The sequence below is a fragment of the Filicampus tigris genome, chromosome 6 (assembly GCF_054856515.1).
Source record: "Filicampus tigris isolate MCC_2025a chromosome 6, RoL_Ftig_1.0, whole genome shotgun sequence".
Taxonomy (NCBI): domain Eukaryota; kingdom Metazoa; phylum Chordata; class Actinopteri; order Syngnathiformes; family Syngnathidae; genus Filicampus; species Filicampus tigris.
Window position 1 is genome coordinate 19,036,124 of NC_141222.1, and position 12,600 is coordinate 19,048,723.

The 12,600-nt window shown below is 40.2% G+C and overlaps 1 protein-coding gene across 1 annotated transcript; it reads left to right on the forward strand.

Annotated features, from left to right (window-relative positions):
- Positions 1-2,000: 2,000 nt before the first annotated feature.
- LOC147146092 (arachidonate 12-lipoxygenase, 12R-type-like) lies at positions 2,001-12,291 on the forward strand. The gene is made up of 14 exons (XM_086033409.1): positions 2,001-2,168; positions 5,872-6,076; positions 6,166-6,247; positions 6,338-6,460; positions 6,584-6,687; positions 6,913-7,079; positions 7,206-7,349; positions 8,328-8,531; positions 8,633-8,719; positions 8,794-8,963; positions 9,925-10,046; positions 10,172-10,272; positions 10,347-10,517; positions 10,965-12,291. Exons 1-14 carry the CDS (start codon positions 2,028-2,030, stop codon positions 11,142-11,144), a joined length of 2,001 nt encoding a protein of 666 aa, XP_085889535.1. The 5' UTR covers positions 2,001-2,027; the 3' UTR covers positions 11,145-12,291.
- Positions 12,292-12,600: the final 309 nt, after the last annotated feature.

Consider the following 12,600-nt stretch of genomic DNA (forward strand, 5'->3'; position numbering starts at 1 on the left):
GACTGTCTACATATCCGGGTTATTTTTTGATCGCATCAATAAAAATGACGGGACCCAACCTCAGAAAAATGCTGTGCATGAAGATAGTGGTGTAGTTGTACCGATTAAAGTAGGGTTGTCAAATTAGTGCTATAATTGAGATGAATTAATTACAGTCAGAGTTAAAGTGTTCATTTTTTTTTAATCACATCAATCAAATTTTTAATCTCTAATTTGACTGTTTCTGTATGATGATGAGATCGGTTTTGATGCGTGGGGCTTGCGCTTGAGTTGTATGGGTGTAAAAAAAACAATGGTCAGTGTCACACCCTGAAGTGGAAACTGATTGGCTGTCATTGTGTTTGGCATACCCTGATAGACTCCTATTGTAGGTGGGCGGGCAAGTTCAGGAGCAGAGAGAAGACGTGAAATTGGAGGAGCATATGAGAGTTGTTGGTAACTTTAAAAAATGCCCTGACGGCACTATTGATAAAGACAGAACGATAAGCCTTCTTTGTAAGAAGGACTTTGCATACCATAAGAAGCAGTTCAAGCATACAACATAAATGCAACGCAACCAGCCGCGACAAAAGCCACAGCTAACGATAGCAACGAAGACGCTCATGTAGCGAGCCACTACAAAGCTCTTCGCCAAACTAAACTCAAGAATAGCCCGCGCATGAGCAAGTCTGCGACTGACAGGCTGACGAATGTTGCTGCCAAGTGAATAGCGATGAACTGCAGGCCAATCAACATAGTTGAAGACAAGGGATTAATTGAGGTGTTCCAAACAGCGTCCAATGACCCATTATACGAACCATAATTAAAACTAAAACTGATAACTAAAATCAGCAAATGTATGACGGTGACAAGAAAAGCAAGCTTGATGCTTTGGTGCGGGATTAGGACAAATTTTTATTACCGCAGATCACTTGACCTTAACTCGCAACCACGGTTATTTAGGGGTGACTGGACACTTTGTTGATGCTGAGTGGAACTTCAAATCATTTTGCACTGATTGTTGTGAAAACAGAAACCAGGACCTGGTAGGTAAATATGAAAAACAGTTCCTCAAGGTGGCAAATGACTGGGTAATTGGAAAAAAATATATAAAAAAAGATATATTTTTTCAGCATTATTTTCTCAATTTTTTTTTTTGCACAGTCGTGAACACTGACCTGAGACGGGGGAGGCCTTCAGCCCTTTAGACATAGTCCTGTTGTTGTAGTCCTAGATGTAGACACTGTTCCATGATTTCTCCATTTGTGGAAAATGGCTCTGACTGTGGTTCACTGGAGTCCGAAAGGTTTAGAAATGACTTTGTGACCCTTTCCGGACTGATAGATTCAGTCATTTACTTTATTTCTCCTCTGTTCTTTGATTTCTTTGGATCATGGGAATTTGTTGCAGCTTCAGCTCAAATCAACTTTTAATTATAGAGCACTTTTCATACATTAAAAAAATGCAACACAGACATCTTTTGGTGGACTTCATTTTGTTGGTAAGGTTCTATTTAGGTGATTTCTTGATTGAACAGGTCTGAAAGACGAACAGGAATGATGAAGATGGTGATGATGATGATGATGATGATGATGATGATGAACAATGAAGTGTGATGAGTCACCCCCACCACCACAGCATCCATATGACTTGGATGTCATGAATATGGTGAAACTGTTACTGTATGATTGAGATGGCTGAGAAGGATCTGACTTAATCATACAGCTGCGCAAAAAGAAATATCGTAATTAATCAGACAGACACACAGATACACCTCATTCTTTTAGGTCTTACTGTATACTGTACGTTCATTTAAATCAGACTTCAATGTGGAAGTGCTTATCTTGAGAAATGAACTTTTGCAACCTCCAACTGGTCATTGCTCATACACATCTGACATTCCTAACGAAAATCTGCCACAGGTTCCTCCCACTAACAACCATATGCAGTATACAGTAGTATATAAGAAGCTATTTTGGACAGTTGTCTCAAGTTGAAAGAAGAATCTCATTTCCCTTATTAGGATTCCTCGTCATTCTGCAATAACAATGGTAGATTATGAGGTGAACGTCTACACAGGCGACCGAGTTAACGCCACCACCTTGAACAGCGTGCACATCAAGCTGGTGGGCACGGATGGCGAGAGTAGCCGCACATGGCTGAAGTCTTTGGTCATCTATAAAGGATCAGTAAGTAAATGACTTTTTTTGTGTGCTCCTGTGAGTTGTACTTGAAGTGCTAAAAGCTGATTGATACATAGTGCAACATTAAATCATCAGTGCAACTGCAAAACATTTATTGTCAGTTTTAATTGAAGGATGCAAATGTAGCTTTAATTAATTGGAAGCCAAATTGCACTTGGTGTGTCATCCAGAATTAAGACTTCCATTAGAGGTGTACTCACTTTTGAAAAAAAGAATTACTTTGTCGTACAATTCACCATAGAAAATATTTATTATGAAAGGAAACTCAAAGTTCTCCCCAAAAAATCTGTTGGGAGTGCACTTGTTGGCAAACAATCTTTCCAAGACATAATTTGCACAAATGTAAGAATGTAAAGTAAATACAACTTATGTGAAATTTAGCTTTAGCTTTGGTCAATACAAGAAAAAGTACAGGGTCTATTGTTTATTTCTTGAAACGTATTTAAAAAAAACATTTTTTTGGGGTCTCACTTATTATTTTTTTACAGTGGCTAGCTTAGTAAACGTATGTAAACTCTCATTTGCCAAATAAGCAGCATTGTTCCTGTGACTTGTCAAATTTTCATATATAATATTTTTATCCATCCATCCATCCATTATCTATACCGCTTATACTCACAAGAGTCGCAGGCGGGCTGGAGCCTATCGATAATATTTTTTATTGAAATAAAATATTTTAATTAAATATGTATGGTAAGGGAGTACAAAGTTAAAGAAAAAAAAAAGGAGTATGGATACACATATTGGAACAACGTTTTATCTATTTTCATGCACCATGCTGTGTTCATGCATAATTCATTTGTAATGCAATCCATTATATTTAATTACTGTAAAGCACATGCTTTGTTTCGGTTGATATACGGGTATCGCAGTATGTGTATTATTCTGGTTCATTCTGCGAGGCTTATTGAAATTTTGTCCATTGCTCAGCCAGGTTTGGTAGAGTAAAATACTCCTAAAGACGCCTATAAATGTGATGCAATACCTTTCTGATGCTGATCCAAATTATGTTTGCCTTGTTCAGCACAAATGCAGGTTGCAGATACCATTTACATTTTAATATACTATAGTAGGTACAAAACTCGTAAGTTTGATTCATCATATTATAGATGGCTCTATAATATTGATAAGCAATGATTTGCATTTACACCAGGGATTAGTGTACTTCAAAATGTGAAACAAATAAAATACCTTATGGGATGGCAACTGATATTTGCCTCTTCTTTTATGCACATGTGTAAACCAAGTATGCTTGTTTTTCTCTCTTTCCTGTTTTTTTCATCTTTTTTTTTCTTATATAGCCCATGTTGAAGGGCACAGCGGGAATATGTCTGTATGTGTGTCTAGGTGTGTGTGCGTGTGAGAGAGAGCGAGTGCGTGTTTGTAGGTGGGAGGGTAGGATTCTGCTAGTCTGTTTTGTTTGTTTTCAGAATCTTTGAAAGGGAAAAAACTGAAGGGGGGAAAGGGGGGGAAAATCTTAAGTGGACTTTGCATTGTCATAATGTGTCTCCTGTATGTTCCTAACATTGTATTGGATCTGGTTAATACTTTAATAGGAGACCCTTTTTTTTTTGTTCATGGATTTGCATAGTTTATATTTGCGTATGTGTGTATATATGTATACATATATTCAGAGATTGTTTATTATATTTGTGAAATAACGATTGGGAACATTTTTTTCACTGTGATTTGTTTGAATCAATCTTCTTTTAATCAATCTTCTTTAAAAGGAAAAAAAAAAAATCACAATTTAAAACAGTTTGCCGGTGTGACTAATAACTTGCTTTCCTCAAATTGTCAGAGACTCAAGAATTACAGCACGTTCAGCCCATTTCAGAGGATGGTCCTCATCACCCCACATACTGCTAGGCCAGTGGAGAGTACAGATTTTATGACAATTAGAGGCCGAGCTAGTGGTGGCTGCCTTGTCTAAAAAACAGTGACTGCTTCGCCACCCCTCAGCGCACAAACTGCAATTAAATGGCACTTGGGTGAAACAACCATTGGTAAATAAACCATATCCCACTCCAGCATTTCAAACTGATGGGTAGGCAGGCACTCCAGCGACTTAACTACCGGCATACAAAGAACTTTAACAATACATTGTATGTCCCCTTTAAGCCTTTAATTACATACCGAATGTGTGTAATTAATGCACAGATGATGAGGAAATCATCATCTCCTCCCTACTGCATGTCTGGCTGCCCCACATCTTGAGGAAGACCTCAAATCCCTCTGTGTCCTGGCCTATCCAGATAGCAAAATATGGGTGAATCAATGTTGAAATATGGTTCGGCTTAAGTGTTGAATCTACGTTGAAACCTAAAGTAGAAATTATACAGAAAGCGCAAGGTTGATAAAATGGTGGGTCAACGTTTGCTTTTCAACCATAAATCACACAACATCAACGTTGATTCAACCATCATCTAAATGGGAATTAAAATACTGTAAATGGGCTGTCACTTATATATGTCACTTCTACCTTGGGTACTCAAAGCGCTTTACACTGTACCTCATCTACTTACTGATGACGCAGCATCAGGAGCAACTAGGGGTTCAGTATCTTGCTCAAGGATACTTTGACATGGTCACCATGGCCGGGGATCAAATCCACAACCTCCGGGTTGGGAAACGACCACTCTACCACTGAGCCATGCCACCCCACTGGAACAAAAACATTAGCTTAGTCCCCTACAAAATGTTAGCTTTTCCCTTACCCAAATCTATGAAAAACCTATGACAGAAAACATATTTAATATTCAAAAATGTATCAGAAGAGATCAAAATACTGTGCGAAAATGCCTAAGAAATGAAAACGTTTCATGAATCAGGACCAACACCAGTGTTCTCAGGGCAACAAAAAAAAAAAATCAGTCAGTAAAAAGTGGTTTAAAAAAAAAAAAAAATATATATATATATATATATATAAATAAATACATACATAATGGAGAGCGAGAGTGTGAGAGAGACAAGTACACACACTATTTGCGGTTGAAAAAGGCCTGTCCCCTTCAGAATATGCCCCCTTGCCAAGTAGATAGCCAAATAGAGAAGGGCAAACGTAGATGACGGAGATTCAACATTAAACATTGACCTTTCAAATGTTTTAATTCAAGCAAAATACAATGCAGATTCAACAGCATCTTTGAGTCACAAACTTCAATGCTGACAAAATATTGTTGACCCAACATTGATTAAACATCAGGCTTCAACTAAAACCAAAAATCAACCTTCTTAACCCTAATTCAACATTGATTTAACATCTTTTGCTATCTGGGTAATGCTGATATTGTCGTAAACTGCGGCAAACGCAGGAGAGAAGTGGGTCTCATGACTGCTCCAGCTGGAATGGCTGCAAACTATTGCTGCCAACATTTGTCATATCTCACAAGTCACCCCCACTGACTCTTTGGAAAGGCCTCTCTTTACTGTTGTCCCAGCTCTTGCAATGACACACCTGGACCTTGATACCACACCCACTGCTTTGGTTACAAGTGCAATCAGAGGACCCCGAGCTTCATGGTGCTTTTGTGCAGACTCCAGTTTCTATACCCTGCAGACAGATCTGGACACATCTACAAAAGCTCATCTGAAATTAAACTAAGAGAGATTAACAAGTGTCCCAAAAATGTAATGTAATTGTGCATTCAATATTTCAAGAGACCTGTCTTTCCTGTCATTTTTCTAGGTGTCAACTTACACTGTTTCATGCCCAAACTCCCTTGGACAGCTGGTTCTCATAGAACTAGACAAACGACAGTTATGGATTTTGCCCAACGACGCTTGGTTCGCTGACAAGGTGGAAATTAAATCACCCGAGCAAGACATCTACACTTTTCCCATCCACTGCTGGATCAACGACCGGGAGACTCATCGCTTCAGAGAGGGCAAAGGTGGGCTCATTTGTGTGCTTTTCTGCCATTGTGTATTTGATACATACAAATAATCCTCATGCGATATGTGTGTGGTTCCTCACTGAAAGCTCTGAGAATCTTTGATGAGAGCAACTCTCTTGGTCAGTACGCGAGGCAGCGGGAGCTGAGCCAGCTAAGGGTAGACTATAAGTGAGTATCCAATGTGGCCACTTAATAGTTGCTTTCTTATATTGAAAGCATTCTGTATGTGGCTACATTAACCTTTAATTCTCCCAATAGCTGGGATTTGTATTCCCCCGGTGTGCCTTACACCATTAAGGCAGATGGCCCTTTGACACTGCCAGATAAGGTCCAGTTCTCGTTCACCAAGGCTACAGAGTTTGCATTCACAGCTGCTACAGGGTAAGAGAACCTCTAAACCTTACAGCGTGATGGGATCAAAGCCTTCAATGCTCACATTACCTTCTTTCACTCAACATCGCTATTATTCGACATGAAAAATTCTATACTTGTTTTATTTCCCAGGTTGGCTGAACTTCAACTGAAAGGGTTGGTTGACAACCAGGAAAATTGGCAAAATCTTGACAAAATCAATGATGTGTTCTATCACAAAGACACACCCATATCAGGTGCCGAGGCCTAATGGCTTTTCCATCCTCATCAAGTGCTTGTTTAAGTGTTGTTTGTCAAGTGTTTCTAGGAGTTCATATAAAATAAAATTATACATTGATACCAGCAAAGTAACAGGATGAGTATTTCAAAGAATATTATTACATTTTGTATTGTCATTATTTTTGACCAATGAATGTTTGTCTTACAACATTTGTGCTGTAAAAGTTTATTTCTATTATCAGATTATATCCAGAAACACTGGACGGAGGACTGGTTGTTTGCATACCAGTTCCTAAATGGAGTCAATCCCACCTTGATTCAACGTTGCAAAACTCTACCCAAGAATTTTCCTGTGACTGATGACATGGTCATCATTCCCGATGGCTCAAACTTGTCGAATGAGTTGATGGTAACAGTTTGTTTCGCATTCTCCTCACAACAGTTTTTTACTAAAGATTTGAATATATCGAGCCATTTTGTCAAGAATACAAAAATTCGGCATTGCACTATACAATATGTATTTGCCCTCAAACAGCAAGGCAACATATACCTGTGTGACTACAAGAACCTGGACGGAATGCCAGCAAACACCATACAAGGGGTGCAGCAGTACTTGATGGCTCCTCTTGTCTTGCTTCACAAAAGACCCGACGGCAAGCTGATGCCTATCGCCATTCAGGTGACATTATCTTAATCCAATGTGCAGGAAAAATATTTTCAATTGTGAATGTTCCATAAGATTGGGTTTGTGGGTGATGTAGAGATTTTCTACAGTATTAGTAGTTGGGCTTATCCGTATTTATTGCTTAGTCTCTGGAACTCCTTGAGAGGTGCATGGTGGCTCACTGTTGGAATCATACATACACTCAAAAAAAGTGTGCTTCAAGTGAACAAACGCTGGAGAGTATCCCTTCTGGGGACTCTTTGACATGAACCTAAACAGTGGTATGGAACTAGACATCTGATCTACTTAGTAACAACATGCTGGGACATAGACTCCCTCAAAAGTGCACATGACACTGGACCTCCAGCCACAGGTCAGTGATTAGCTTTGTAATTATATAATCAAATCTTTGACTGATTGTCGTGGACCCTCAAGTAAAGAGAGGGGCTTAGCTCTCCACTGAGCACCACCTGTTGATCAGACCTGGCACGCTCAAGCAAATCATGCGAAAGTGTAGTAGGAATGTTTGGCAGAGTCTCTCAGTCAATGAAGTCACAGGTCCACTTGTAGGTGGGTGATATGGAGTGTGAATAAGCCACATTCTATTTCGTCTCTCCATTTGCCAAGGCTGCCAATTAGAGATGTTGCCTCAAGATGGTTGAAGCAATCCTCAAACCCTCATGGTGACACCAGAAGTAAAGGGGAACGTCAGGCAGACTACCAAGTATAGTGAGCCTTCTGGGCTCCCAAAGTATCTCTGGGTCACAATTTTTCAGTAAGGCTGAAAAGGCTAGGTTTCCAGCTTGGTTCCGCGAACATATCATCTCTGCAATTTGGAAAGGATATAATTTATGATGCTTTATCAAAACTGTGACTTTTAATGTCTGCAGTTTGCAGCTGGAATAAGAATCAACACCTCGATCTGTGGGCCTCCAACAACAACATGCCATCCGTCCATCCTTAATTTCACTAAATCTCCTCCCACTCCCGCAGCTGAAGCAGACTCCGGCTGAGGACAACCCCATCTTTCTCCCAACTGACTCTCCATATGACTGGCTCACAGCTAAGATTTTTGTGAGAAGTGCCGATTTCTCAGAGCACCAGCTCAATGCGCACTTGCTCCGCACTCACCTGCTGGCAGAGGTTTTTACTGTGTCACTGCTGCATAATCTGCCAATGGTGCATCCCCTGTACAAGGTAACTGGAGCTTTCCCAATTTGGTTTCGACCGAGTGTTTTTATTCAAGACTTTTGTTGTCTTAAGATTTTTTTTCATGGTCCTTCCTTCTATCCCTTTAGCTCCTCGTGCCCCACACTCGATACACTCTGCAGATCAATGAATTAGCTCGGGATCGGCTCATAGGACCCACTGGTGTCTTCACTGTGGTAAAAGTCAAACTTTGTTTTCAACATGACATTTAAAATGCTCTGCTTACGCCATGTACTGGACTGTTCCTCAGTTTACAGCTTCTGGTGGCGAGGCTTTGACGAAGATCGTGGCAAGATCGCTGTCCTCGATCACTTACAGGTCCCTTTGCATCCCCGACGACATTGCCGATCGTGACTTGCAGGACGTGCCAAACTTCTACTACAGGGATGATGCACTCCAACTGTGGGACATCATGTTCAAGTATGACTTTTTGCCTGACAAATTATTGCAACACCAATCTCTATGAATCGTTGTAGTGGGGTGATGTTTAGGACAAATCAAATTTTCTGGAGGATCTAGTTGTATGTGCTGATATGGGAATTTAGTTTCACCTTTGATGTCACTATGACACCAAGAAGGCTGTCCAACAATCCCAAGATTCATATGGCACCGCCCATGTATTTGTCATCCCCCATGAACCAGGAAGTACTCTGCTAACTATCAAACACATGGGCACTCCAACACATTACTTTTTGTAATAATCCTGCATTGGCAGAGGTACAGTCTGTGCACTATTCTATTCAATTCAACTTTATTTATATCGTGCCAAATCACAACATGAGTTGTCTTAGGGCACTTTACACATGGAGCAGGTCAAAGACTCCACCCCCCACTTATTAAAAGAGTAACTCAGTCCCAACTGAACGCCACATGAGCAAGCACTAAGCGACGGAGGCAAGGACAAACTCCCAATTTTCTTGAAAAGAAACCGCAAACACATCCAAGCCCCAATGTGGGGCAACTGTCTGTCTCGCCTGGTTGGGTTGGACTAGAAAAGAAGAAAGACAGCCCACTAGACTGTGACAAAGAAAGTACAAAGCCCCAATCCTGGAATGGGTTCTCTTAAAAAATTATGAAATTAAATAAACATGGTTACCCTATATCAGGGTTCTTCAATCCTGTTCCTCGAGGTCGGCTGTCCTACCTTTTTTCCATCTCTCCCTGCTGCAACACACCTGATTCAAATGATCAGGATCGTTATCCAGCTTCTGCAGACCTTGCTTATTATTTGATCGGATGTGTTGCAGCAGGGAGAGATGGAAAACAGGCAAGACAGATGACCTCGAGGAATAGGATTGAAGACCCCTGCCCTTTATTATAGAGTCTCTAAGTATCAATGAAGCAGAATGGATGTGTAATGATACAAGTTGTCTCTCAAAAGATTCGTGCAGGGAGTGATACAGTACTACTACAACAGTGACGACGAGGTCCAGCGAGACTCTGAACTGCAGACTTGGGTCGGGGACATTTTTGAATATGGATTCCTTTCCCAGTCACAAACAGGTGATCTTTAGAGAATGATGCTGCAGGTTGCTACGTGAGTTCACATGTAAATCACCAGCAGCCACCCAGTAGCTCAAGCTTCTCACAGTAATACACTTTTCTCATTTTCTCATTTTCCTTCCCAGGAATCCCTCAGAGTTTCACCACTGTGCCTGAGCTGATCAAGTTTGCCACCATGGTGATGTTCACTAGCTCATGCCAACACTCAGCTGTAAACAGCGGACAGGTGAATTGCTGTGTTAAAAAAAAGACTGCGTTCCTTTGTAGTACTTCTGGTCTTATTGTAAACCGCCATTGCAGTACGACTATGGTTGCTGGATGCCCAACACCCCCACGACCTTGCAGCGTCCCCCACCGACTGAAAAGGGAACAACAAGCGAGGCCACAATGCTAGAGACGTTGCCCCCTATCAATGTGACCGCTCAGGGAATGGCCACAGTCTGGCTGCTCAGCAGGCAGTCCTCAGACTTTGTAAGTACACCAAACTTAACATGACAAAAATAATATCGGGGAAAGGCAGACACTTCTTGTTACGGTGACCCAGGTCTGGGCCGTGGGGATACCAAAGACTTGTCCCTTTACAACTGGTGCACAACTGGTGCAACTGGTGCAGTTGTAAAGGGACAAGTCAAGAATCTGCTAAGTGAACTACTCCACCGGTTATGGTCATTATCTTTATAGAATAAAGAACAGAATATAATTCTGTACAGGACTGGGCGGGCGGTCTATTTATGGCAGGCCCCATAGTCCTGTAGAAACCGACTCAGAACACTACCAGAGACACAGTCATGTTTTTTCCAAGCCTAAAGAGCCTAATGAGGATTGCTTGGTAAAACACTCCAGTATCAGAATAAGAAGATAACTGGTTGATAACGGAACTGTTATATATCCACGTATATTCTTTGTGTCTGTCTTCAGGTTCCCCTCGGACACTACCCAGAGGACCATTACACCGAAGAGACTCCCCGCCGGTTGCAAATGGATTTTAAAGCCGAGCTTGACAATTTGTCCATTATGATCAACAACAGAAATGTCGGTCTGGAAATCCCTTACACTTACTTGGATCCAAAGAACGTAGAGAACAGTGTGGCCATCTAAACATCGGAAAGTCGCAGTCAAAAAAGTAGGATACCATGAATCACAAATGTTTGTGCTTTGGGTGTTATAAACAGTAGTAATGAACAGTAACATTCAATAAAGTATATTTTTTTATAAAAAGGTAACACAAGGAACCTCCAAAGTTGAACACAATTTGTTCTTTGAGGCAGGTTGTCTTTCAAGTTTTGTAACTTTTCCCAATTGTAAAGCAAAAGCAAAGTCGAAGAAAGTCAATTTCTTTTGGTAATAAAATCAAAATTCAAGTATGGTGCGATTTTTTTGAAGGCATATTCGTTCAACAAACCTTGAAATTGAAATTGCATGACTTTCAGGTCATTTGACATTGGAGCTGCAACTGAATGTGCAACTTGGCTATTTCAGTCGCTGCGCGTAATATGCTCAATACGAGAGGAAGGACTGTTTTTTTGGTGTCAGTCAAATCTATGGTGGGGTTTTTTTGCAATCTGCTCTCTAACCCCGAATTACAATTAATTAAACAACATATGCATGCGCGATATCCAAATAAAACTTTAAATATCACAAGAATTGAGAAATCTGACTAACTATATCAGTCACTGCATGACACCACTTGGAGTTTATTCTTCAGTTAAAGTACAATTGTGCCATGATGTGTGATTGAGTGATAGAACATTACAGTTGGGTTTCTTTAATCTGATTTCCCCATCATCCATTTACGTAAGTGTCGCAATCCAGGAAGACACAGCGCAAGGCAAGAGATGACGCAACAATGCATCTATTACTCAATCTTAAAATATATCATAGTATAAGAGTTGGTGACTTTTCACACTTTCATCAAAATTAAACTCAGCAAAACAAACATCTGTAATAGATGCTGAGTGTTGAATTGGCGAGTTCTGTCTGTGTCCATTGGAAGATTTGCAGGTGCGACCTGATGGTCAGGTTTTTGTCATTACTTTGTTGCCTATTCAGACCAAAATATGTAGCCCAGCAGGACCACATTTTCATTTTATGATGTTGGCTTCTTCCTACGCAGGCACAAGTCCTTGCTCTTGTTTGCATGTACTACCCACGCACCTGCACATCAAAATAAAAGATCTGCTTTCAAAATAAAGACTCTGTGTATTTTACATTGTATTTTGACTTAATAAAGTCTTTTCAATGACCATCCAGAGACTCATGAGCACTATCACTGAAGGATTATGTCATTTTAAATTAATTTTGTGGTGTCTTGGAAATTATGAATTATTTTTGGTTGTTGCTGTTTATCATTTCTAACGTGTAAAAGTACCTTGAGTTGTTGTTGTTTTTTCACATTTTGCACTCAAAATAAAATGGAATGCTTTAAGCAATATCTTGATAATGATGATAACCGTGATACTGTTGTTCATGATGATTGTGATATAAAAATGATATGGTTTTTAGTCCACCCTCAAAGCTGTTCTTACATATTAGCTCATTTAGCTATCTGAGAGCT

Excerpts from the sequence above, each read along its gene's own strand:
- LOC147146092 (XM_086033409.1), top strand. The coding sequence starts at position 2,028 with ATGGTAGATTATGAGGTGAACGTCTACACAGGCGACCGAGTTAACGCC. Across the intron at positions 6,688-6,912 it reads CAAAGACACACCCATATCAG|ATTATATCCAGAAACACTGG; the intron begins GTGCCGAGGCCT and ends TTCTATTATCAG. Across the intron at positions 10,518-10,964 it reads GCAGGCAGTCCTCAGACTTT|GTTCCCCTCGGACACTACCC; the intron begins GTAAGTACACCA and ends GTCTGTCTTCAG.